Here is a 26,815-nt window from a genome sequence, read left to right on the forward strand (position 1 = left end):
AGAGATCCAGCAGTGTGAGGTTTTGCCTGTGGCTATCAGACTTCAATTAAATTGCTTTCCCCCTCTTATATATTCCATGCTTCAATTATGAAATTAATTGATATGAAACCACCATAAAATACTTGAAGGTTTGTGTCAGCTACTGCTTTCTTTCTGGATGGGATAAGTGAAGTTCTCAATCTTGGCTTCACAGTGGACTCACCAGAGAAATTTTTAAACTTATTGATACTTTGATCATCCCACCCCCAAAGATATTGATTTAATTGGCCTGGATATGGCATGGGCATCAGGATATTTAAAATACTTCCAGTGCCCAAAGTCCCACCAGACTGTGACTAAAGAATAAGGTCATGTGTTTCCTTTTTTTATTGTAAAAAATAACAAATCTACAAAAAAGTACATCATATATAAATGTCAGCTTAACAAACTGTAAAATGAACACTCACATCCCCATGATCCAGTGCAAGAACCAGAAGGTTGCCAAACCCCAGAAGCTCCCTTGCCTTTTCTCAGTCACCTCATTTTCCAACTCTCTGGAGGTAATCATTGCCCTGATATTTTATAATCATGTTCTTTTATAATTTTACCACATGAGTATAAACCTCTAAACAACATAGATTGGCACATTTTTAAACTTTACTGAAAGGGAATTATACTTTTTTGTCTGGCTTCTTTTGCTCAACATCGTATATATTTTTTTGATTCATTTGTGGTTTTGGATACAGTTATGTAGTTCCTTGCTCTTCATTATTTTGTAGAATTCTATGATATCAGTACACCACAGTGTCTGCCATGAATGTTTCTGGTTTGGGGCTTTTATAACCAGTGCTGGTGTGAGCATTTTCATAGGTCTCTTGGTGCAGGAAGGCAGGCATTCTGACATATATTTCTAGGAATAGACTCATTGGACACATTGGCTCGTCTGAAGGAAGAGAGAGAGGCTGAGCAGACAGGAGTCTGGCAGATAGGAGGTGGTATCTGCGACGCTGTTAACACTCTACTGTAGCTGGGCCCCTGGAGGGCTGCACTGCTCTGAGCCATGTGCCCCAGGGATGCTGAAGACTTACAGAAGGCACTGAGAAGCTCAGGACCCTCTGCTTTTAATCATTTTCTGAGAATAGAGGGACAATGTTCCCGTCAAGGATAGAGATCCTGTTGACATACTTTCCAATCTGGACAGCCTCCTGGGATTAGGGTCTATGGCAGGACACCTGGTTGGCCCACAAAACATCAGGCTTTCATCCCAACCTCAGCAGCTGGTAGAAAGAGATAAACATGGTCTCTGGAGAAAAAAAAACATCATCTTAGGCCTTGAAGTGGTTCTTAAATTCTCATCCTCTCCCTTGTCTTGACAGGTATTCCCCACTTATTAGTTCACTGAGGCTTTGATGAAGATACTTTACCCTTAGTTTTTGTTGTTGTTGTTGTCTTTAGTGGGGAATTTGGTATTAATCAATTGTTATTGATGGCACATGTCTCTGTCACATATAGGGTTTCCCAGGTGGCTCAGTGGTAAAGAATCCGCCTGCAATGCAAGAGATGCAAGAGACGCAGCTTCAGTCCCTGAGTTGGGAAGATCCCCTCTAGAAGGAAAGGGCAACCCACTCCAGTATTCTTGCCTGGAGAATTCCATGGACAGAGGAGCCTGGAGGGCTACAGTACATGAGTTCACAAAGAGTGGGACACGACTGAGCATGCATACATGCATCTTCAGTGGAGAGTTTGGTATTAATCAGTTGTTATTGATGGCACATGCTCCTGTCTGATATGAGTACCATAAATCCAGGCTTGTTTCAGATACCTCTGCTAGAATATCGTGGAGTTTCCAGGGAATGCTGACAAGCTTTTCTGGTCTATTTTTATGGTTGCCTGACACTCCAGGCAATTAACCTGCCCTTCTTCAGGTTCTCTCTTTGCCACACGGAGTCTCAGATCCTCTAGAATCTGCGCTGTCTGTACTACTTTGCTCCCAGCATAAACATAGGCTGAGGTATGCTAGAGTTGGCCCATACTGGTCCCTAAGAACTTCTTGTTTAATGTGAGCCAGTGGTTAAACACAGCTGTTAATGAAAATTAAATTCTATAAACTTTTAATTTAAATAAACTATATGGAAAACAAAGTTCATAACTACTCCAAACTCATCACTTAAAAAAAAAATTATTTAATTGGAGGACAATTACTTTACAATATTATGTTTTTTGCCATATATCAATATGAACTGGCCACAGGTATACATGTGTCCCTTCTGTCCTGAAGCCCCCTGCCACCCCGTCCCCATTCCATCCCTCTAGGTTGTCACAGAGTCATGGCTTTGGGTACCCTGCTTCATGCATCAAACTCGCACTGGTTATCTATTTTTACATATGGTAATATATATGTTTCAGTGCTATTCTCTCAAATCATCCCACCCTCTCCTCCCACTGAGTCACTTTTAAATGAGTTTGCTGATTATGCTCTTGGAGGTTAATTGTATCCGTTGGATTGATGTGGTGGAAATACTATACAGTGGTGTGCTATGGCACATCTCTTCTTAACTCAGTGATATGACCGCTTGAACAGCCAATGGAAATTGGTAAATGTTACAACTCAGGCTTTTTCTTTCTTTTTTTTTAAGAGCTAGTTGTTAAACACCTAGCATATCACTGGACATAAGGCTCCCTTTGAGATCCTCACAGCAGAGTTCAGACAGAATTTAATAAGCCTCAAAGTGGTGCTAGTGGTAAAGAACCCATCTGCCAAAGCAGCAGATGTAAGAGATGCAGGTTTGATCCCTGGGTTTGGAAGATCCCCTGGAGAAGGGGATGGCAACCCACTCCAGTATTCTTGCCTGGAGAATCACCATGGACAGAGCAGCCTGGTGGGCTACTGTCCATAGGGTAGCAAAAAGTCGGACACAACTGAAATGACTTAGCATGCACGCACAGATAACAAAAGAGAACTATCATTCAGAGAACTTAAAAACTGGTTACTAGAAATGGTTATTCTGAGTCACAAGCATAGGCCTCTTGATGGTGGTCCCTAATGTTGCCCCTTTGCCTAAATCCTGTCTCAACTGTTTATTGGTAGTAGAATTCAACTTTCCTGCCTTGTGTTTGGCATACCCTCAAAGAGAATGACATTGAGCAGGTCTTTCCTATGTAGATTCCAGGCCTCAACTCTCTGAGATATTCAGAGAATAAAGCAAATTCCTTCCTTCTCTCATCTACCCCACACCTCCTTTTTTCTGTTCTCTCTTTTTCTTTTTCTTTTTTTTGCCCTAAGACTGAACTCTCCTTGAATTGATTGACATGTCCATGCTCCTTACTTCTTACCAAGGGACTAACCTTGCTCAGAATACAATAATCAGCATTATTCACAGTGTCTGGTTTGTTCAGTGTTGAATAAAACCACCTGTGGAGCTTCAACAGAAATTTCAGATTGAGATTTGGCCTTTGAAGACTGGCTTCCATCTCTCCTTTCCTTGAACAAGTATACACTCATCTCAAGAACAAACAGCAATGCAAAGACAGAATAGTCTAAATCCAGATTTAGCAATAAAGCCACCAAAATATTTTTTTCTTCTATATAATCTACATGTACAGGACATGATTTGAAAGATTGCCTTACCTATATAACTATGTAGAACCTATCTTTAGCTTCTCTGTCTGGACCAATTGCGTTTAAGATTCCTGTTGCTTTCAGAATTTCCCTAAGAAGAAAGTGTGCTTCAGAAAATATTCAAAATCCAGCACTTCTTTCCACTGATCATCTGATCCAGTCACCTTCATCTCTCACCTGGAGCACTAAACTAGCCTCCTAATTGGTTTCACAACTTCCACAATTGTGCCTCTTTAGTCTGTTCTCAGCACAGCATCCAGAGAATCAGGTTAAAGTACAAATCATGATGTTCCTTTGCTCAAAATCCTCTAATGTTGTCTTCTTTTATTTAGGGAACAATCCATAGTTACCTCTATAGGATCCTCCTGTAATTATTTCTTTGAAATTCATGATACTCCCTGTAGGTTGCTCTGCTCCAGCCAAATGGGCTGTCTTGCTGTCCTCTGAACATGCCAGATGCTTTCTTGCCTCACAGATTTTTCATGTGATCTACTTGCCATATGAAATGTTCATGTCCCAGAAAGCTGAATATTTTGACCCTTAATTTTCTTCAGATTTTTTTCTCAAATGTACTTCTTAGTGATACCTTCTCCAATCACCTTACAACCCTTCCATATTTCTACCATACCCTCTTTCTACCCTAGTATTTGTTACTTTCTTACTCACTCATTTACTCATCAACTATATATTTTGTTTATTGTATAAAATCTTTTTTTGTTATTTGTTTCCTCGGCACCATTACAGTGAAAATTTCATGAGGAATTTTTATCTGATTGTATCATGTTAAATTATCATTGCTGAGAACCCGGTACCTGGCACATTGTGGTTTCTTAACAAATATTGAATGAATGAATGATACAGTGGTAGAATAGACATTGGTTAGGGGCTGGATACCTATGTTTTATTTTATTTGTTTTTAAAATATTTATTTTGCTGCATCAAGTCTTAGTTGTGTCATGTGGGATCTTTCATCATGATGCACGGATTCTCTGGTATGGCTCAAAGGCTCTAGAGGGCACAGGCTTCAGTAGTTGCATCATATGGGCTCTCTAGTTGTGGCACACAGGCTCCAGAGCATGTGGGCTCAATAGTTGTGGAGGGTGGCGTGTGGAATCTTAGTTCCCTGACCAGGGATCAAATCTGCATCCCCTGCATTGCAAGGCAGATTCTTAATCACTGGAACACCAGGGAAGTCTCTAGAGCTGGAGACTTATGGTTTAATCTTTCCCTATGCCTGTGATAAGGCCTATAATACATTTTCCATTCTGTTTCTACATTTCTCTGTACTTATTAATACAAAGGAGATATAAGGACTATTTCACATGCCTCACTTTTAGTGAGGTTCGTGCAAGGAACTGTTGTCTATAGGTGTGAGGGGTATTTTTATTATTTAATTTATATCCAGTGTAGCAAGCAGCTAGCTCCATACCCACCTTGCTTTAAACCACTCACAAGAAAAAGTTCTCCATGTGAACACAGGATGGGGCTGACAGGTTCATTTCTGTATCTCCCTCTGAAGATGTTCATGGATTCTTTGCTTATTGCTTAGTTCAGGTAATTGGACTTATTAGAAGACACTGAAAACCTAAAGGGTGAAATAACCCACCAGAGGGGCCAGAGCCTTGTGTGCATCCAGCACTGTGTTAGGTGTTCTACATGTCTGATGCCCTTTTCCCCAACTGAAATTCTATAAGGAAAGTATGACTTCATTTTAGAGTTGAAGAAATTGAAGTTGAGTCACATAAAGCAGCAGAGCTGATAAGAGATTGAGCCTGGGGAGAACTCAGGTCTGTCTGACTCTAACACCAAACTTCCATCCACTTGAGGAAATTGAGATATTTAGTCCAAGAGCCTAAAAGTGAATATTCTCACACCTATGCATGCTGTTTCTCACTGATGTGTTAATGTTGTTTCAGACTGTCTACGACCAGTGGTTCATTACCCTTTTTAACATTGTCTACACATCGCTACCTGTTTTAGCCATGGGGATTTTTGACCAGGTATGTGTTTTCCTCTGTCTTTGTAACTTACTTTGCTCTATTGATGCCTTTTAGTTGCTTTTAGCTTCTACATAGAAACTTTTGAACCGTGGTGTTGGAGAAGACTCTTGAGAGTCTGTTGGACAGCAAAGAGATCCAACTAGTCCATCCTAAAGGAAATCAGTCCTGAATATTCATTGGAAGGACTCATGCTGAAGCTGGAACACCAATACTTTGGCCACCTGATGCGAAGAACTGACTTATTTGAGAAGACCCTGATGCTGGAAAAGATTGAAGGCGGTAGGAGAAGGGGATGACAGAGAATGAGATGGTTGGATGGCATCACTGACTCAATGGACATGAGTTTGAATAAACTCCGGAAGTTGGTGATGGACTGGGAGTCCTAGCATGCTCAGTTCATGGGGTTGCAAAGAGTTGGACACGACTGAGCAACTGAACTGAACTGAGAAGACGTAAATCATGGAAAGAGTCCTAAGAATGGAGTCGATACCTTAATAGGTATCACATGGGTCAAAAACCCTTCCAACTCCCCAAAAAGATCTCGGATCAGAGCCTGATTACTATCCTCTTAAAGACTCTCACCCTACATTATTTTCTCTAAAGGCTCTGAAAGGTCCTACAAGAAAAAGTCTCTTTAATTACATTGTAGTCCAGAATTTCCCAAAGTCATAGGACTGTTCGTTTACTTACTTATTTTTCATCTAGAACTGACCAATATGCCTCAGAATTAGTCTCTTTAGTTCACACACCGGGGGATTCTGTATTAGCCTCTGAGAGTACAGAGAACCATGTGAGGATACATAGAAAATCATGGAGCTGGGCTGGAGTGCAAAGAGCTAGCATCTGCGGTAAAACTGCCCAGCATGACTCAGAACAGAAACTCCCGGCCAGAGGAGCACCCTGCCAATGGGAGAGGGAGACACAGAGCCCCAGAGCCATGGAGAGAGAAAGGGCGAAGTTTTCTTTAGTTTAGCTCAGTGCGCTTGAGGGGAGGGAAGGGAGGGAATCAATTATAAAATGGTAGGTCCTTGGCACCCTCAAAGCCTTGGAGGGTACTTCCTGGATGGGGGAAAAGTCTGGCTGCCCATGGGGAAGTGAAAGACTAGCCAGAGGAGTTTCCATGGCACAGTTAGAGTATATTATTTAAAAAAATTTTTTTGAAGTATTTTTAAGGAGACCAGATTTTCTCCAGGCTGTTGTTAGATCCATTTGCTAGGCCTCATTTTCTGGCCCAAGGCCATCTATTGCAAAATATAAATCTTAACTTTATGAGCTCATTCTGCTCTCCCATTCTGAAGCTTTGTAGTCAGTTGTAGGCCTCACTTCTTGTATGTAAAAAAGGCAGATTGTGAACAACTCATTTTGTGAAATTCTACAAAAAGCAATGAACTCTTGAAGACTTTGGATATAAAGGATTAAGCTCTTTCATTTCCAAGTGCCCATGTTTACAAGTGTTCCTTTTCTTGGTGCTTTGTAGCTGCCCAGAATGTGGAGTAAAATATTAAACATAAAATAATTTCTGGGAAAAGATGGTTATTGTGCAATATGAAAAAAACATATAATAAGGGGAGAGTTCAAGATGGTGATAAAGGAAGATCCTGAACTCACCTCTTCCTGCGGACACAGTCTACAACTACACAAGGAAAAATTTTCTCTTAAACAACCCTAAAGGCTGTCTCTGAAGACTATACACTGAGCAAACAAGAAGAGAACCACATTCATGGAAGCGAGCTGGAGAGGCTGGGACACAATCTTGCCATAAACCCTACCCCCACCCTCAGCATGGCAGTCTTCGACCAGGAGAAAACTCAAAGTCTCAAGTTCTTCCCCTAGGGGTGAAGGGTATGCACCCCACATTGAGCACCTTAACTTTTAAAACCTGCAACTGAGAGATAAACCCCCCCAAACCAATGGGGCTCCTGTTCCAAGACCCACAAGACTAAAGCAGTCTAAGAAATAGTTTTTAATGGGCCCATGTGCTCAGACTCACTCGCTCCTGGGCCCAGTGCAGACACAGCAGATTATGCCAGTCACAGAGGCTCACCAGCTTATATTAAAGTGTCGGCCTGGGGGCAGGCATCCAATTGAACACACACATCTCGGAGTCTGCTGGAACACACTCCAGGGACAGAGGGTCGGTGCCATCCTTGCATGCTCCCTTTGCCAGACTTCAGGGCACCAGTATCTCCTGAACGGGTGCTGATACATGTGTCTGCTGCCCTTATTTTTGTGGCTGCCACCCAGGGGACACCTCTTGGTTGCCTAACTCTGGAAGCCAGAGAAACCTGCATTCCTGGTCCCATCAATTCAGTTCAGTCACTCAGTCATATCTGACTCTTTGCGACCTCACGGACTGCAACACGTCAGGCTTCCCTGTCCTTCACCAACTCCCGGAGACTGCTCAAACCCATCCCAATTGAGTTGGTGATGCCATCCAATCATCTCATCCTCTGTCATCCCCTTTTCCTCCTGCCTTCAATCTTTCCCAGCACCAGGGTCTTTTCCAATGAGGCAGTTCTTTGCATCAGATAGCCAAAGTATTGGAGCTTCAGCTTTAGCATCAGTCCTTCCAATGAATATTCAGAGTTTATTTCCTTTAGGATTAACTGGTTTGATCTTCTTGCAGTTCAAAGGACTCTCAAAGAGTCTTCTCCAATACCACAGTTCAAAAGCATCAATTCTTTGGCACTTAGCCTTCTTTAATGGTCCAGCTCTCAGATCCATACATTGTTACTGGAAAAACCATAGCTTTGACTAGACGGACTTTGTTGGCAAAGTAATGTCTCTGCTTTGTAATATGCTGTCTAGGTTGGTCATAGCTTTTCTTCCAAGGAGCCCATGGGACTATAGTAATCAGCCTGTCCCAGAAAGGAGCTCATACTCCTGTCTGGTGTCCTGATTTTTATGACTGTTGCCGGGGAACACTTCTAATGTGTGTGTAGACACACACACACGTATATAAAATAACATACATTATTACATGTATATGTAGAATAATATATAGAATACAAGGAATATATATAGAATATATATTCTATATCTATCTATCTATATCTATATTATATGTAGAATACTCTCTCCAAAAGCAATAGAATGCAAATTCTTCTGAAGTACACATGAAACATTTTAAAGGACAGATCATTTGTTAAGCTCTAAAAAGTCTTAATACATTTTACAGATTGAAATCATATCAAGTATCTTTTCTAACCATGGTGGTATAAAACTAGAAATTAATTATATGAAGAAAGCTGGAAAATTCACTTATATGTGCAGATTAAGCAGCATGCTCCTGAACAGCAACAAGTTAAAGAAGAAATCAAAGAAGAAATTTAAAAATACCTTGAGACAAATTAAAATGGGAATATAAGATATCAAAATTTGTGGGATATATTAAAAGCAGTTCCAAGAGGGAAGTTCATAGTAATAAATGCCAACCTCAAGAAACATGAAAAGACTCAAACAACCTGCCTTTACACCTCAAGGAACTAGAAAAAGCACAAAGCCCAAAGGTGGTAGAAGGAAGGGAAAAACAACAATTAGAGCAAAAATAAATGAAATAGAGACTAAGAGTGATAGAGAAGATCCATGCAACTAAGAGCTGATTCCTTGAAAAGATAAAATCGACAAACCTTTAGGTAGACTCACCAAGAAAAGAAAAGACTCAAAATCAGAAGAGATTACAACTGATCACAAAAATACAAGGACCATGAGACTAATATGAACAGTTATACAGCAACAAATTGGACAATTTAAAGAAATGAATAAATTTCTAGAAACATACATCCTACCAAGACTGAATTATGATTAAGCAGAAAATCTGAACAGAATGGAAAACAGTATATAAATCCTGCAAAAAATTAAAAATAGAGCTGTCAAGTGATCCAGCAATTCCACTTCTGGGTATTTATCCAAAGAAAGCCAAAACATTAATTTGAAAAGATATATACAGTTCTGTATTCATTGCAGCATGATTTATAACAAATAAGATATGGAAATAACCTAAGAACTAAAAGATATAGATAAAAAATATACAGTTGACCCTTGAAACAACACAAAAGTTAGGGGTCCCCCTCACCTTGGCCCATACCCCCACACAGTCCAAAATTCTCCTGTAACTGTAGAGTTGCCCCTCCATATCCATGGTTCTGCATCTGAGATTTCAACTAAGAGTGGATCAGGTAGTATATATTTATTGAAAAAGTCTGTGTGTAGGTGAACCCACTCACTTCACACCCATGTTGTTAAAGGGTCAACTATATACACAATAAGGCCCCTTATTGCCATCAAGTTGAGTGTCTACCCCTATCCTTTTCTGCTTTGTCTACTCTGACCCTTAAAATGATCTTCTGATCATGGGATGCTATGCTGGAAGGCCTCAGTGACCATCTATTGCTCTACTTATTTTATAAGGAGGAAACTAAAACTCAGAAGTTAAGATCATTCTCCTAAAGTCATACGGTCAATAAGTGACAGAACTCAACCTAGCACTAGGCCACTTCACTCTGAGACTGTAACACTATTGTTACTATTACTGTCATTAACTTGTTGTTATTTATAGAAGCATCTTGTTTTTTAATTATATTAACTGTGGCAAGAACTCTGCTGAATACATGCATACATACCCATTTCATCATGACAGTGATCCTGTGAGGGAGATGGTGTTGTTTGCACTTCTGAAGATGAGGAACCTGAGGCTCAGACAGGTTAAGTGACGGGTCTAAGACTACATGCCTACTAAGCAGCAGAGCTGAGGTTTCAACTCAGGATTGTCTAGCTTTGAAGCCGGTTGTGGTGTTTGGCTGTGGTGCTCACAGTGTGGTCACCAGCATTGCTTTGGAGCTTGTTGGAAAGGCAGTCTCAGGCCCCACCCCAAACCTACTGAAGTGCGATCTGTTCCCCAGGTTATTAGTGTGCACTTTAAGTTTGAGAAGCACAGCTTTAGCTTCTCCCAGGACCTGGCTGGGCCCAAACATGATGCCTTCTCATTCTATCTAAATTCTTTAAGCTGAGCACCTGGTAGCTGCCTATGGAGTCCTCCCTGGGTAGAACTCTCACTTCTGCAGGCTCAGCTCTCTTCCACCTGGAATCCACATTCTGTTCCCTCTTTCCCTGTTCCTTTCCTCCTGCTCACCCTCCCCTCAAAGCTGGGAACTCAGGTGGGCCTTTTCTGACTCAGGATCTCTGCTGGCATCCCCTGTCACTGCCTTGGCAGTTAACCCCAGGACCCACTGGCTGCACTGGATGTACTAGAATTCTGGGAGCATGAGTGCAGCTGCAGGAGAGTATAGAAAAGAAACTTCAATTTGAAGCCAAATATCCACATGCAATCAAGTGCTGGTTCTGTTATAAAAGCTGTGTGGCCTCTCATGAATCTCTCTTGGAGACTCAAGTTCCTCCTATATAAAGTAGGGATAATTTTAATATCCTTTGGGTTACTGTGGGAATGAAAACAAAGTAATGAGTAGTGCATATTAGGGTATGCTTAGATAGTGCATGCATGCCCAGTCGTGTCCAACTCTTTGTGATCCTGTGGGCTGTAGCCTGTCAGGCTCCTCTGTCCATGGAGTTTTACAGGCAAGGGTATACTGGAGTGGGTTGCCATTTCCTCCTCCAGGGGGCCTTCTTGACCTAGGGATTGAACCCTCATCTCCTGCGTCTCCTGCATTGGCAGGTGGATTCTTTACCACTGAGCCACCTGGGAAGGCCATGCTTAGATATGCACGTGCTATTTCTGGAGACAGGAAATTCGGAGTTTCTCTAACTTCTCCTGGAGCCTCCTCCACTAAAGTAACTCTCTGTTGACAGGATGTTAGTGACCAGAATAGCATGGATTATCCACAGCTCTACAAACCTGGACAGCTGAATCTACTTTTTAACAAGCATGAATTTTTCATCTGTATGGCACATGGAATCTACACCTCATTAGCCCTTTTCTTCATCCCCTATGGGGCCTTTTACAACATGGCTGGAGAAGATGGACAGCACACTGCAGACTATCAGTCTTTTGCAGTGACCATGGCCACGTCTTTGGTCATTGTGGTCAGCGTGCAGGTAACTCTACTGGTGAAAATATCTTAACTAGATGGCTTCACGTCTTGTAAAATTCTGCTTCATTTGTTGACAGTAATCTTAGTAGGGTCCTCAACCATTTTGGCACCAGGGACTGGTTTCATGGAAGACAACTTTTCCACAGGCCAGGGTGGTGGGGGGATGGTTTCAGAAATGCATTATATTTATTGTGCATTTATTTCTAGTATTATTACAACAACCACAGATCATCAGGCACTAGATCCTGTAGGTGAGGACCTCTGTAATTACTGGGGTTTTCTTTTTAACTACACATTCTGAGATGAAACAGGAAGCTTTAACATAAATCCCCAGATGTAGGAGATTAGTGTTTTGTGTCTGTAACCTCCATATTAGTAGAAACCTCACAATGAATCAGGCACTTCTTGGGCACTTCTTGAACACTGTACGTAAAGGGAACTGATACACTACTTCCTCCTTGTGTTTCCTTCTTGGGAGCAAAGGTTTCTAATGATAATAGAAACTTTCCCATGATTTCTGTAAGAGTTAGTAACTTCTAGGTTTTTAAAATTTATTTCACTCGGAGGATAATTACTTTACAATATAGTGATGGTTTTTGCCATATATCAACATGAATCAGTCAGAGGTATACATGTGTCCCCCCCATCCTGAACTGCATCCCACCTCCCTCCCCACCCCACCCCTCTAGGTTGTCCCAGAGCACTGGCTTTGGGTGCCCTGCTTCATGCATCTAGTTTTATAGTGAGATGTAATGTTTATTTGGCAGTACATTTCTGTATTCAAGAGGTTGAATGTTAGGTGTGTGCACATTTGAATCTCAAGTTCATATAAGCTTTTCTGGTAGGAATAATTTTTTTTAATTTATTTTATTGAATTACAATATTGTACTAATTTCTACTATACAGCAAAATGATTCAGTTTTATATATATTCTTTTTCATATTCTTTTCCATTATGGTTTATCACAGGATACTGAATATACCTCCCTGTGCTATACAGTAGGACCTTGTTGTTTATCTATTCTGTATATTGTAGTTTGCTCTAGTAATCCCAAATCCTAATCTATCCCTCTCCTAAACCCCCTCCGCCTTGGCAGTCACAAGTCTGATCTCTATGTCTGTGAGTCTCTTTCATAAGTTACTTCATTTGTATTATATTTATTTTCCACATATAAGTGATATCATATGGTATTTGTTTTTCTCTTTCTAACTTACTTAGTATGATGATCTCTAGGTCCATCCATGTTGCTGCAAATGGCATTATTTCATTCTTTGTATGGCTAAGTAGTCTCCCAGTGTGTGTCTGCATGTGTGTGTGTGCATACCACATCTTCTTTATTCATTTATCTGTCAGTGAACACTCAGGTTGCTTCCATGTCTTGATTATTTAAACAGTGCTGCTATGAACATTGAGGAACCTGTAACTTTTTGAATTATAGTTTTGTCCAGATACATGCTCAGGAGTGGGAGTGCTGAATCACGTGGCAACTTTACTTTTAGTTTTTTGAGGAACCTCCATATTGCTTTGCATAATGGCTGCACCAATTTACATTCCCATCTGGTAGGAATGATTTTTGATGATCCATTGATCATCATTGGACATTTTGAGTTTGTTTTTCTTTTTTAATGCAAATGGTGGACAATACTATTAGATATTGAGTTAGAGTTCACAAAAGCTTTCTAATCATTAAAATTGTACCTCTGGGTGGATACAACAAGCAGTATGACCTCTGTTCTTTGCCTTTGTGTGCGTTTTAAGGGGGAAAGTTTCAATCAAGGGCTTAATTTTTACAGTTTGAATTGTCTTTAGTCAGTCCTTTTTCTATCCTATAAATAATCTCTTTTACAAATCTTAGCTACTTATATCAACAAAAGATCTCATTAAACGGCAGACTTTCTCTTCATGACTCAATATTTATTAGACTGAATGAGTCAAATGTAAACATACTGCTTTTAAATGACATATCTGCCATTCCTTGGTCCATCTAAGTGAGTATCATTAAGTTCATACCAAAGCCATCTAACACTTGACATCTTGGGAGTTCAAAATTCAGAGTCAGATAGCATCCAAAATCAGAACCAGATTTCTCTGCTCAGAGGAGTTCTGTTTGTCTGTTTCACAACTACATAAAGCACATTGATGCTTTGTGAACCCTCCATGGCTAGGTCCCCTGTGTTCAATTCTATAGCAGAGGAGGAAACAATAGAGTGAATTGGAAGTGTCTGACATAGCTAAGGCATCCATCATGAAATTATGGCTTCAGTCAGAAACTGCTGTCTTTAGTACACAGAGTAAATTTCAGGAATTTTGTGAATAAGCTCATTTTGAGGGTGGCATTAACATGTTTTCCTTTCTAAGCATAAGTAATTTCTGCAGAAGGAGTACATAGATGTTATACTTTTGAGTTCAAATCTTTATCTTCACAGTTAAATCATATATTGGATGGGCATAAGATTCTTGAATCAGAGTGTTTTAGGGATTCTGTAAATGATTTTCCATTACATCTCTGTTTCAGTGTAACAGCTTTATATTAGGCTGATTCTCTTTTGTAAATAGTATCTTTTCTGTGTAGAAGCTATGTTTTTTATCCTTGGACTTCACAAATGTTACCAGAATGTAACTTCATTCATTGATTTGCCTATAATTTAGAGTACCCTCCCAATCTGAAAATCTTTGCTGCTATCACAGAGCAGTGTTCTTTCTCATTTCTTTGATTGCTACTTTTTCTCTTTCTAGGATGCCATTATTTGAATGTTGGGCCTATGGATTGGACATCTATGGGTTTACCATCCATGTCTCATATTGTTTTTGCACATGGTTCCCATTTGTTAGAATTTTTGCCCTGTTATGAGATGTTTCCATTTGTTTTTACAGAACATTCAGTTCTAATCAGTGACTATTTTTATTTGGTTTCTCTATTGAATTTTTAAATTCAGAAATAACACTTTTTTCTTCCAGAGTTTTTTTCTATGATCTAATTGCTTCTCCTTAAGAGTTCTCATTACTTTTTAAAATTATTTTTATAGTGCTTGTCTGTCTTTTTCATTGTAGGAACTACTTTTTTCCCCCAGTAGAGTCCTCTTAAATTGGTTGTGATTTTTCTTTGCCTACTCATACCTACACAGGTCAAACTATTGGTGTCTTTTAATGGTGATGAACTGACAGATGGTGAAAGTTAGAGCTAGAGATTTTGGTCAGCTGTCTTGAGGAATGAGCAGGGAAACCAGCAAGTCTTTCTTTGCTGAGGTATGGAAGGCAGGGCTCTCTGTTCTCAGGCTTCTTGAGGAAAGAAAAGGCTGTTCCTTTGGCATCCCTGCAGTTTCATCAAGGCTGCTAACATTCTTTTTATGGGGCATCATTTTATTTTATTATTATTTTTAAAATTAGTTTATCTATTTTTTAACTTTACAATATTGTATTTGTTTTGCCATACATTGATATGAATCCACCATAGGTGTACATGTGTCCCCCTTGCATCATTTTAAAGGACAGTAACTTCGTGTGGGAAGGGGAAGTATGTCTCTATATGCAGAAGAGTCTATTTACTGTGTAGGTAGAGCCCCCTTGGGCAGGCAGGAAATCTGTGGTTTTTCTGAGACTCTGGTAGAAATCTAAACTTTCATTTGGACCATTTGGAAACTCTGAGATGCAAATAAGGATGCTAGAACCTACTTTAAAAAAATTACTTAGAAAAAATTATTTAGAATTTATTATTTAAATAAAACTGCTTTACAACGTTGTATTACTTTCTGCTGTACAATAATGTAAATCAGCTATATGTAGACATATACCCTCTCCCTCCTGAGCCTCCCTCCCATCCCCCAAGGTCATCACAGAGCACCGAGCTGACTGAGCTCCCTGTGCCATACTGCAGGTTCCCACTAGCTATTTTACCCATGGTGTAGTGTCATATGTATCAGTGCTACTCTGAATTCATGCCACCCCCTCCTTCCTCCTGCATCCACATGTCCATTCCGTCTGCAGCTCTATCCCTGCCCTGCAAGTAGGTTCATCAGCACCATTTTTCTAGATTCTATGTATATAAGTTAATATATGGTATTTGTTTTTCTGACTTACTTCACTCTGTATGGCAGACTCTAGGTTCATCCACATCACTACAAATGATCCAGTTTCACAGAACTACATTTTTTTCCTTCTGAGAACTGAAGTGTTCATATTCACCCGTGGCTTCCTTAGTTTCCCCATATCAGATCACGTTATTGGATGGGAGAAGGGCTTGTGAACATGCTCCCAGATCACCATGAAGCCCAACTTCTGATGCCAAAAGTGGATTAAGGATTTTTGTTATTATTTGAATAATTTAACAAATGGTAATCAAAATGAATTAGAATGTTGATATAAAATAGACTATACCTGTGTCAAAATGGTCAAATGAAAATCTATGTACAGATCTTAAAATGGTGCACTTTCTCACTATGAAAAAGTTTTCCAATAGACAAATTTAGAGATCAGTTTGGAAAGTAGCTTTGAAATTAGAAGCCACTCTGCTTTATTTCTCATTTAAATGTTTAACATTTTATTTCCTGATCTTCACTCAATATTGTTAGATATAAAGGCCGGCAGATACAAGTCCTAAGGTCAGTTGTCTGCCAGAAATGTCACATCAGTCCCCTGTGTTGTGCAGAAAGTGGTAGGGCCTGTGGTTGGCTGGTAACTAGGCGGGTGCAATTGTCTTTTCACGGAAGTGTCCTGAGGAGACATTACTCAGCAAAATGATGCTCTTTTTATCCTCATCAATCTCCCCTTTGCATTTGACTTTATTTACAGATAGCCTTGGATACCAGCTATTGGACTGTCATTAACCATGTCTTCATCTGGGGCAGCATAGCCACTTATTTCTGCATTTTATTTACAATGCACAGTAATGGCATCTTCAGCATCTTCCCAAACCAGTTTCCATTTGTTGGTAAGTGAGTCGTATTATTTGCTGGGGCCTAGTGTCAAGATGTCATTTGTCTTTGTAATGTATCTTCATTTTGATGGGACTAGGAATGACCAGTAATTCTGTCTCTAGGAATTGACTGAACCAGACAGCTGGAGGCTTACAGTTTCCTAACAGTGCAGATGCAGTAAACTATCCCTTTTCAAATAAGAGGCATAGCACATATATATCAGAGCTACCTGAAAACCCATGAAATTCAGGTATATGATAGAGGGAAGAGAAAGAAATGCCAGGCTCTCCCTTTTATGCCACATTATAACCAGCATTTCTGCCAAAGTTCACCTGTGGAACTTATTTTCATTTAGAAAAGAAATGTATAATTTGTGTGTGTGTTAAGTTGCTTCAGTCATGTCTGATTCTTTGCAACCCTATGGATTCTAGCCCGCCAGGCTCCTCTGTCTATGGGATTCTCTGGGCAATACTGGAATGGGTTGCCATGCCCTCCTCCAGGGGACATTCCTGACCCAGGGATCAAACCCGCATCTCTTATGTCTCCTTCATTGGCAGGTGGGTAGTGGCTCAGATGGTAAAGAATCTGCCTGCAGTGCAGGAGACCTGGTCAATCTCTGAATTGGGAAGATCCCCTGGAGAAGGGAATGGCTACCCACTCCAGTATTCTTGCCTAGAGAATTCCATGGACAGAGGAGCCTGGCGGGTTACAGAGCTGGACAGACTGAGCAACTAACATTTTCTTTACTACTAGTGCCACCTGGGAAGCCAATGTATAATTTAGTCTTTTAAAAATTGCTGAACAGTAGGCTGTAAGTGGCACAAAGTGTAGGCTCTGTTGCCAGACAGCCAGTGTTCTCTGCCACTTATAAGACGTGTGACCTTAGGCAAGTTTCTTTTCCTTTTTATACCTTAATGTCTTCAATTCTAAACTTGGGGATATTAATAGTTCCTACTTATATAGGGAATTTGTGAGGGTTAAATGAGATAATGCATATAAAATGCTTAGCATGCAGCTTGGTACACAGTACTTTATCAATAAATGTTAACCATGATAATGATGATTAAAGCAAATGTGACTTGATGACTGGTTGGGGACATTGCAAGAGATTTGAACAGCCAGTAGGTAGTAAAAGGCCTCCTAAAATCCCTTGAGCCCCTGATAGATAGTCTATGATTCCACCAAGAGTATACGTCTGGTCTACCTTTGGAGTATACTGTCATTGCCTCCCATATTTCAAAATGATTCCCAGCAAAGGCCACTGAGCTTACACAGTGGGGCTATTAATAGACTTTTTAAAGAAGTTTAAAAATCTCTAGTGTGTGTGAAATAAGCTGGTAACAGAGATGTTTCTGAGTTCATCCTGGAACTGTGGAAAAGAGATGCACAGTGACAACCTTCTTGAGCTCGATTAGGTAAGGCTGAGATCTGCACCCATTAGTTGGGAAACTGAGTCTAGAAAAACAATTATTAGAAGACTGATTCATTGAGAAAGCAAAATAAGAGCAACTTTCGGGTTATACATTTCCAAGATTGTAATTGTAATTGAGATTAATTCCATTACATTAATTCCATTGAGATTGTAATTCCATTTAAATGCATATATACATTTAAGAGTATTCAGTTTTTGTCTTGCTCTGTGTACCTGGAAATATTTAAATTGCACCACTCTTACTTAATATAAACTGTTAATCCTTTGTCCACCAAAAGGTTCCAACCATGTAGAAACATAATGGTTGTGAATAAGCATAAGCATAAGCATATTAGGGGGGAAAGAGAGACATTTAAGTAAGTTTTTCCTTTTCTTTTCTCTCTGGTGCCAAATCTTAAAGTTCAGTGGGTTGACCAGAAGACTTCCAGTCCTAAGAGAACATTTGTACATGCATAATGAGACTGGAATGCCCCAACTGGAGAAAGTAGTCTGTGTGGTGACCACTCTCTCCAGCTAAGCACATGCCATTCCAGGAAGTAATTACTGAGTTCCAATGAGACTTTTCAAAAGTTAGATCAACACTGAGGTTTAAGAAATTTTTTTTTTCTTAGTAGCCAGCAGCAAACAGGAGTGTGGTTTTAAAGTGATGTGTTTTTTTTTTCCAGCCATGGCTGCGGGTACTGAGCTTCAAGAAGCTCAAAGAGACATTTAATTTATGGAGTTGTTCGTTTCTGCCCAGGCAGTTGGAATCAAGTGGCCTTCGGTAGGCAGTGTCTATCCTACGAAGACAGGAAATGCAGACATTCCAATAAGTAGCCAAGCCCTCACACCTAAAGCCCATTCAAATAGTGGTAATGGTGTAGGATTGGGAGGGATAATTGGAGGTATCATTTCCCTAGAAAACCAACAAAAGGAACAAAGGCTCATTTTGGCAATATAAGTACAGTTGACATCCGTATAATTTGTCTGTCTGCCTCACTGACCCCTATTGCTTTGTTTAAACAAACAGCCCAGGATATGAGGTGTGAGTATAAAATAACACTGGCTCCAGGCTTGGGAAGGAGTTTCACTACTCTCTAGAACTAGTATATTGAATGACTGCACCAGTGGTTTCCCAGTGTGGAGAATGCTCTTTTCACAAACCCAGGAGCATCTCTGATCACCTTGGCACCTTGAGGACTTCATATCTGTGGGAACATCAGAGAGATCAGCATGTCTGCTCGAAGCTGTTGCCTGGATTTAAAAGGTTGATTTTGTCATAGATACAGCTTACTTTTTATGACATAGCCAGTGGAGAAGACCATCATTTGCGACTGTACCTGCATCTACTGTGTCATTTGGTATGCTAGTTTTGTTTGAATCTGTAGGGGTAAATGTGACTTTAATAACTGCTTTGTGGTCGAGGCATCCTGAAACTGGATGAGAGAATGCTGTTCTTCAGTGAAGGTGGACTGAACCTGGATCAGACAATGCATGTCTCTGGCTATCAGTCTCCTAGTGATCAAGCCATGAAGCAGTTCCCAAGGGTGGTCTTACTGTTGTTCTTGCCTTTTTCTTATCACCACTGAGCATACTCTATGCTGGGGGAAGATACCCAGTGTTTGTCTCTAGGAAATCCAAACATTCAATAATTCAGTCCGATTTATAACCACAGTGTCTATTTTTCTTTATTAATAGGAAACGCACGACATTCCTTGACCCAGAAGGGCATCTGGCTTGTTATTCTCTTAACAACAGTGGCTTCAGTTATGCCTGTGGTGGCATTCAGATTTTTGAAGGTGGATTTATTCCCAACTCTGAGTGATCAGGTATGTTGCAGCACTGGTGGATATTTGAGGGGTTGATTCTTTGCTCTTGGAATCATGTCCTCTGCCTGACAAGAAGTCCAGGGAAGAGCTAATGAAGTTCTCATCAGCAAACACCTACAGGTAGGTGCACAGCATCACACTGCAGTAGCTGGAACTGCCCACATCTGAATGTACTAGCACTGGGAGTGCCAATGGAGATAACTGTCTACACTAAATGTGGGTGAGGAGTCATAAATTACAAGTTAAATTGTCTATTTTTTTTATATTGGCACATAGTTGATTAAAGTATAGTTTCAGGTATACAGCAAGGTGATTCAGTTATATACATGCATCTATTCTTTTTCAAATTCGGACAGCAAGGTGATTCAGTTATATACATGCATCTATTCTTTTTCAAATTCATTTCCCATTTAGGTTATTACAGAATATTGAGAAGCATTCCCTGTGCTACACAAGTCCTTGTTGGTTATCTATTTTAAATATAGCAGTGTATACGTGTCCATTCCAAACTCCCAGTCTATCCTTCCCTTCCATTCTTCCACCCAACCCCTAACTTAACCTAAACCCCAACCATAGACTTACCTTTCTGAAGCACCTACAGCATCCACAATCAAAGCAAACTGCACACTTAACAATCCAATCCAATAAACAATTCAAACATTGATATAAGATTCATGCACCTGGCACCTCACTCCAGTACTCTTGCCTGGAAAAATCCCATGGATGAAGGAGCCTGGTAGGCTATAGTCCATGGGGTCACTAAGAGTCGGACACGACTGAGCGACTTCACTTTCACTTTTCCCTTTCATGCACTGGAGAAGGAAATGGCAACCCACTCCTGTATTCTTGCCTGGAGAATCCTAGGGACGGCGGAGCCTGGTGGGCTGCCCTCTACGGGGTCGCACAGAGTCGGACACGACTGAAGCGACTTAGCAGCAGCATGCACCAAATAGCAGTAATAGGAAGTCAGCATCACATTTAAAACACATTGTACCACTAACAAATGCCTCTACACCACAAATCCACATCATCAAAGTGCAAACAATGAATATAATAGATTATTAATTTAAAAAAGCACTCTAATAACACTAATTTTGATAAGTATAAACACATAGTTATATCTGTGGTACTAGTGGTAAAGAACCTGCCTGTCAATGCCAGTGCAGGAGACGTAAGTGACTTGGGTTCAATCCCTGGGTGGGGAAGATCCTCTGGAGAAGGAAATGGCAGCCCACTTTAGTATTCTTGCCTGGGAAAATCCCATGGACCAAAGAGCCTGGCAGGCTGCAATCATGGGGTTGCAAAGAGTTAGACACGACTGAAGCAATTTAGCATGCATATAAATTTAAAGCATAATTTCAGCTAGTCATCAAATAATACAAAATATGAGTATACAAAATCTGGCTAGTTTTATAAACTACCAATGAATAACCTCAAAAGGAATTTAAGAGAGTTCCATTTTAAATAATGTCAACGTAATTAGAGAATGAACTTAAAGCTATTGTTTGTTAAATATTCTAAGTCTGTGAGTCTGTTTCTGCTTGTAAATAAGTCCATTTGTATCATTTTTTAAGATTATTCATATAGTGATATCATATTTGTCTTTCTCTGACTTCACTTAGTGTGATAATCTCCAGATTCCATCCATGTTGCTTAAAATGGCATTATTTCATTCTTTTTAATGACTGAATGATATTTCATTGTATAAATATACCATATCTTCACTATCCATTCATCTGTTGATGGATATTTAGGTTGCTTCCATGTCTTCCTGCTGGCATGTCTTAGCTGCTGTAAATAGCACAACAATGAACATTGGGGTGCGTGAACATTTCAAATATGGTTTTCTCTAGATACATGCCCAGGAGTGGAATTGTAAGATCATATAGTAGCTCTATTTTTAGTTTCTTAAGGAATATCCATACATTCTCCATAGTGGCTGTACCAATTTACATTCCAACAACCGCATAGAAGAAGTAAAACTGTCACTGCTTGTGAATGACATGATACCATACACAGAAAATCCTAAGGATGCTACCAGAGAAGTAGTAAAGCTCATCACTGAATTTGGTAAAGTTGCAAGATACAAAATTCCTACACAGAAATCTGTTGCATTTCTATACACTAACAACAAAAGATAATAAAGAGAAATTAAAGAAACAATCCATTTACTATTGCACTGAAAAGAACAAAACACCTAGGAATCAGCCTACCTAATAAGAACTGTATTCTGAAAACTATAAGATGCTGATGAAAGAAACCAAAGATGACAAGTACAGATGGAAATAGATACCATGTTCTTGGACTGAAAGAATCAATATTATCAAAATGACTATACAACTCAAAGCAATTACAGATTCAATACAATCTTTATCAAATTGCCAATGGTGTTTTTCACAGAACTAGAACAAAAAAAAAAAATCTTAAAATGTTTATGAAGACACAACCAACCTTGAATAGCCAAAGCAGTCTTCAGAAAGAAAAACAGTTAGAGGAATCAAGCTCCCTGACTTCAGACTACATTATAAAGCAACAGAATGTTATGGGCACAAAAACAAAAATAGAGCTCAACTGAACAGGATAGAAATCCCAGAAGTAAATCCTTGTACCTATGGTCAATTTGTGGCAAAGGAGGCAAGAATGTACAATGGAGAAAAGACAATCTCTTCAATAAATGGTGTTGGGAAAACTGGACAGCTACATGTAAAAAAAAAAATTAGAACATTCTTTAACACCATACACAAAAATAAAATGGATTAAAGACTTAAATGTAAGACCAGATATCATACAATTCTTAGAGGAAAACAGGCAGAATGTTTTGCCTTTGACATAAATTGCAGCGATATATCTTTTTTTTTGGTTTGTCTCCTAGAGTAATGGAAATAAAAATAAACAAATGGGATCTAATTTTGGCACAGCAAACCATAAACAAAATGAAGAGACAACCCACAGAATGGGAGAAAAAAATTGCAAATAATGCTACTGATAAGGGATTAGTCTCCAAAATTTACAAATAGCTCATGGGACTCAATATAAAAAAAAAAAAAAAAAAAACCCACCCAATCAAAAAATGGGCAGAAGACCTAAATAAACATTTCTCCAAAGAAGGCATACAGATGGCCAAAAGGCACATGAAAATATGCTCAACATCGCTCAGTATTAGGGAAATGCAAATCAAAAGTACAATGAAGTATCATCTCACTCCAGTTACTGGGGCCATTGTTAAAAAGTCTACGAACAATAAATGCTGGATAGGGTGTGGAGAAAGGGGAACCCTCACACACTATTGGTGGGAATGTAAATTGGTGCAGCCACTACGGAGAAGAGTACGGAAGTTCCTTCAGAAACTAAACATGGAGCTACCATGTAATCCCTGGCAGCATTTTGGACATTTGCTCCCAAGGCAAAGGGAAGCTTGATGGAAATTTACTGACTTGGGAAAGTAAAGGGTATAGTAAAAGACAAGCAAGGTATGAGGTGAAGGGGCTCTAAATATCTGTAGAAATATATTAATAGTAACATTATTAAACACAAGTGGGAGGTGACGTTCACAATAGCTGGATTGAAAAGTACAGTTAGAAGAAAGAAAAACAGAAAGAATAGATTCTAGAAATACCTAAGCCAAGGGATTAACAGAACATATTTCGGTATTTCATGGAAAGAGGAGTATAAGCAACACAATGTCAAGTTAGATCTGGACCCAGAGAGGAAGAGAAAAGGAGAAAGAGGGGACACACATTTGTAGCCACGTCATGAGAAGGGGAAAATACTGGTGAGATGAGTGACCAGGCTGATGATGCTGAGAACTGAGGTAGAAATTCCCTTATCATGAAATCCTTCCTGGTCTGAGGCCAAAGTGCCAAGAGATTCCTTCTGAAATGACTCACTCGCTCCCCTCTAATGTTTGCCCTTTCCCTTTGGCCTTGTGAGCTCATTCTGATGTAAATCCAGACAATGATGAATGAGCTGAAGGAAGATGATGCTCATTCCTTCCTATGTTTATGGACACCATGATTTTCTGCTTAATGGCTTTCTCCTGACATGAAAGAATCCAAGTGATCGGTCAGCTCATCTAGAGAACAAGGTGCTAAGTATCAAACCTTGGATCTTTTCTCTCTTCAGCATTACAGGGAAATGAGATGCTACAAACCCACTCAAACAATGTTGAGCTCTTCAAAAGGTCACCAGAAAACCCACAAGAAATCAAAACCATGACAGATCTCATGGTACTTGGACCTGTCACAAGAGTTTGAAATTTATGACTCTCATTTTCTAAATTTTCTCTTAGTCCAGTCACCACTGACGTTTTGGAGCCAGAGAACCTCTAAAAGAGAAAGGAAAGGCTTACTGGGGGAAATGGGACTGTAAATTGTTATACTGACTGAGTTTGGGTGGTGCACGTTAGAAAATCATTCTGGGCAAAATATGTTCCTGTTCATTTAAGATGGATGTATGAGATGGAGACAGTTCTGAAATTTGTCTTAACACTTTTTCTTTGCTTAATAGTCTCTTGGTAGAAATAAAAACTGACCAGTATCCAGTTTTCCTGGCTTTTAGGTGAGAAAACTTGATTTCGCGGTGAAGTTGAGTACTTGGTTATTACTGATGTTGTTTTTACAGAAAAGGCTTTTACCTCAGGGAGTGGCCCACTATGTGGAGTCTCTCATCGGGATGCTCTCTCTCACTCTGGGTCTCCTCTGTCTCCAGATCCGCCAGTGGCAGAAGTCTCAAAAGAAGGCAAGGCCCCTGCATAGCCGAAAGCGTCAGACTCGGAGATCAAGCTCGCGAAGATCTGGATATGCTTTTGCTCACCAAGAGGGCTACGGCGAGCTTATCACATCTGGAAAAAACATGCGAGCTAAAAATCCACCCCCAATGTCAGGGTTGGAAAAGACACTGTAGAATAGCACTAGCTGGATTGAAAATTTATGTAAGAAAACCACAGACACAGTGAGCAGCTTTAGCCAGGATAAAACAGTGACACTGTGAGTCAAGATGAATTTGAACCACACAGTTATCTTTTCACTTTGGCTGGAGCTGCAATCAGCTGGCTCCAGGGTTTGGGGCCAGGGGCTAGGCTGGAGCAGATTGCCACAGGTTTAGGATAAGTGAGGCCAACAGCAGCCAGTGCCCATCAGATAGAGATGCACTCTACTGACAACCAGGCCAGAGGGCACTGCCTAATTGATGAGTTGGTGGACAAAACTCTCAAAATACTAGCACAGATTTTTATCAACCTGGATACCAATCAATCTCATTGATTGGTACTTTAGAATCTCATTTATGGAGAAACACTTGTAAATCTGCATACACAGAGAATGGATCTTCAGATGGATAAAAGGGTACATTCACAAGGTATATATCCCGGCTGTGAAAACCATCCTTGTGACACATTAACACTTATATGTGGGGTCAGCTATTTCCAAGATACATGTTTAAGATTTTAGAGGTATACATTGTACATGAAGGTGCTTTCAGACTTACAGCAGCTTGTCACTCTCCAGTCTTAATCTCTACCGGTGTGTTCAGTCAGAACAACAGATCCCCTTCATGCCTAAAGAGATGAAAAACATGCTGGTATTCCACATTTTTCTACTAGTCTGAGACAAAGTAGACTGAGCATCTTTACAGTGGGTAGGCTGACAACTTGTTCAGATTTATTCAAGAAATTCTCAGGGACATGTTCATGAATTGTCAAAGAGAGACTCTAGATGGAAAGTATTCTAAGTACTTGTCAATGACTTTTATAACAAACTTAGTAGTTATTTACTCTGTGTCATCCATAACTATTGATGGACTCAGCAAAGCACTGAAACTTCGCACTTTGATGATAGTATTTCATGTAATTAATGTATCTGCAAATACTTTCGATGTTTCCAATTTTGAAAAGTTCAGATTTGAAACCAAACAAATAATCTCTTTAATTGCTATTTAAGTATGCAGGTTTTGGTTGTTCACCTGTCAGACTTATAATTCTAACATATGTGTTGAGTTTCTGGAGATGGAGACCAGCCCAAATTTCAGTCCACGTGTGAGTCACCAGTGCAGTATCTGTAAAAAGAATTCACGCATATTCATGTTCAAACTCCAGTTCTATTACTTACCTTTGTAACCTTTGGCAGGTAATGTGCCTCCTCTGGGACTCAGTTTCTTCCTCTGTAAAATGAGGATATTCTACCTACCTCATGTGGTTGTTTGAGGATTGTCAAAGCACAAATTCTTAAGTCATTAAAAACAATTCTCAGTGAATAGATGATTAGTTAAGTGCCATTTAACTCATCATCATAATAACAGAGTTTGAAAAGAGCGAATGCGAAGAACTGGAACTTAAGTAATCAGTGGGAAAGGCCTTGATGAAATAATGAGACTGTACTGTAAGAGCCTTACTTTGGTTAGTATCCTAAAGGGAAATAACCTTGGAGGTATTTTTATATAACTTTAACCATGAAGGTAAATTTCTCTATAAGAAAACAAAAATCATGTTTTATTAGTTTTCTACAAATCAGTTTCCAACTTTATAGTATCTTTAATCTGGTCTTTATTCAATTATTAAAGTTATATTTCTAGAGAGAGTCAGATGGCCCTTGGGTGAGCTTGATGGATAATAGGCTAGCAAGATAATATTGAATCACACAATCCTTTTTTTTTTTTTGCTTTCATTTCCAAGTCTGGGATAATGTTTCCTGAATGGGGTCAAATGAGATATGTATAAAAAAGCCTAATGCAGTGCTTTAATCATAGTTAATGCTTATAGATTTATCCTTTTCTCCTACATGCCTGCATAGATTTATCCAGATGTTAATTTTTAGTGTCTAATTTGTCATTAGTTTCACTGTGTTTCCTTGCTTTTTGTAACATTTTTGAAAGATTTGAGAGCTCTCAGTAAACATTTTGGCACTGTTGGTATTTGATGTGTTGTTTCTTTATTGGAAACTCATTGGGAAAGTTTTTGTTACATTGATCAGCTAATTATTTTTCCTCTCTTAGGGAAAGTGTACATCATTCTTAGGATCAGAG

The 26,815-nt window shown here is 39.6% G+C and overlaps 1 protein-coding gene and 1 long non-coding RNA gene across 6 annotated transcripts in view; one reads left to right on the top strand and one right to left on the bottom strand.

The window, feature by feature from the left end:
• The window catches only part of ATP8B4 (ATPase phospholipid transporting 8B4 (putative)), a 317,399-nt gene extending 290,695 nt beyond the window's left edge, over positions 1 to 26,704 (top strand). For 3 of the 4 annotated variants that reach the window (XM_081508362.1, XM_081508363.1, XM_081508364.1), the window contains 5 exons: positions 5,515 to 5,598; positions 11,404 to 11,649; positions 16,434 to 16,572; positions 19,668 to 19,798; positions 24,506 to 26,704. In XM_081508362.1, the coding sequence (XP_081364488.1) occupies positions 5,515 to 5,598; positions 11,404 to 11,649; positions 16,434 to 16,572; positions 19,668 to 19,798; positions 24,506 to 24,700 (795 nt within the window). In that variant the 3' untranslated portion in view covers positions 24,701 to 26,704. Of the gene's footprint in view, positions 1 to 5,514; positions 5,599 to 11,403; positions 11,650 to 16,433; positions 16,573 to 18,655; positions 18,947 to 19,667; positions 19,799 to 24,505 lie in introns of those variants that run through there. The other variant, XM_081508365.1, reaches the window with a different exon arrangement.
• The window catches only part of LOC145513109 (uncharacterized), an 81,534-nt gene that overhangs the window by 39,251 nt on the left and 15,468 nt on the right, over positions 1 to 26,815 (bottom strand). Inside the window, exons 4-7 of one of the 2 annotated variants that reach the window (XR_014059128.1) lie at positions 25,283 to 25,352; positions 24,432 to 24,638; positions 1,404 to 1,525; positions 352 to 1,282 (exon numbers count right to left, since the gene is read on the bottom strand). This is a non-coding gene — a long non-coding RNA (uncharacterized LOC145513109). Of the gene's footprint in view, positions 1 to 351; positions 1,283 to 1,403; positions 1,526 to 24,431; positions 24,639 to 25,282; positions 25,353 to 26,815 lie in introns of those variants that run through there. The other variant, XR_014059127.1, reaches the window with a different exon arrangement.

Source organism: Giraffa tippelskirchi, chromosome 7 (assembly GCF_054371585.1).
Source record: "Giraffa tippelskirchi isolate mGirTip1 chromosome 7, T2T-mGirTip1v1.2.pri, whole genome shotgun sequence".
In the NCBI taxonomy this organism is placed as follows: domain Eukaryota; kingdom Metazoa; phylum Chordata; class Mammalia; order Artiodactyla; family Giraffidae; genus Giraffa; species Giraffa tippelskirchi.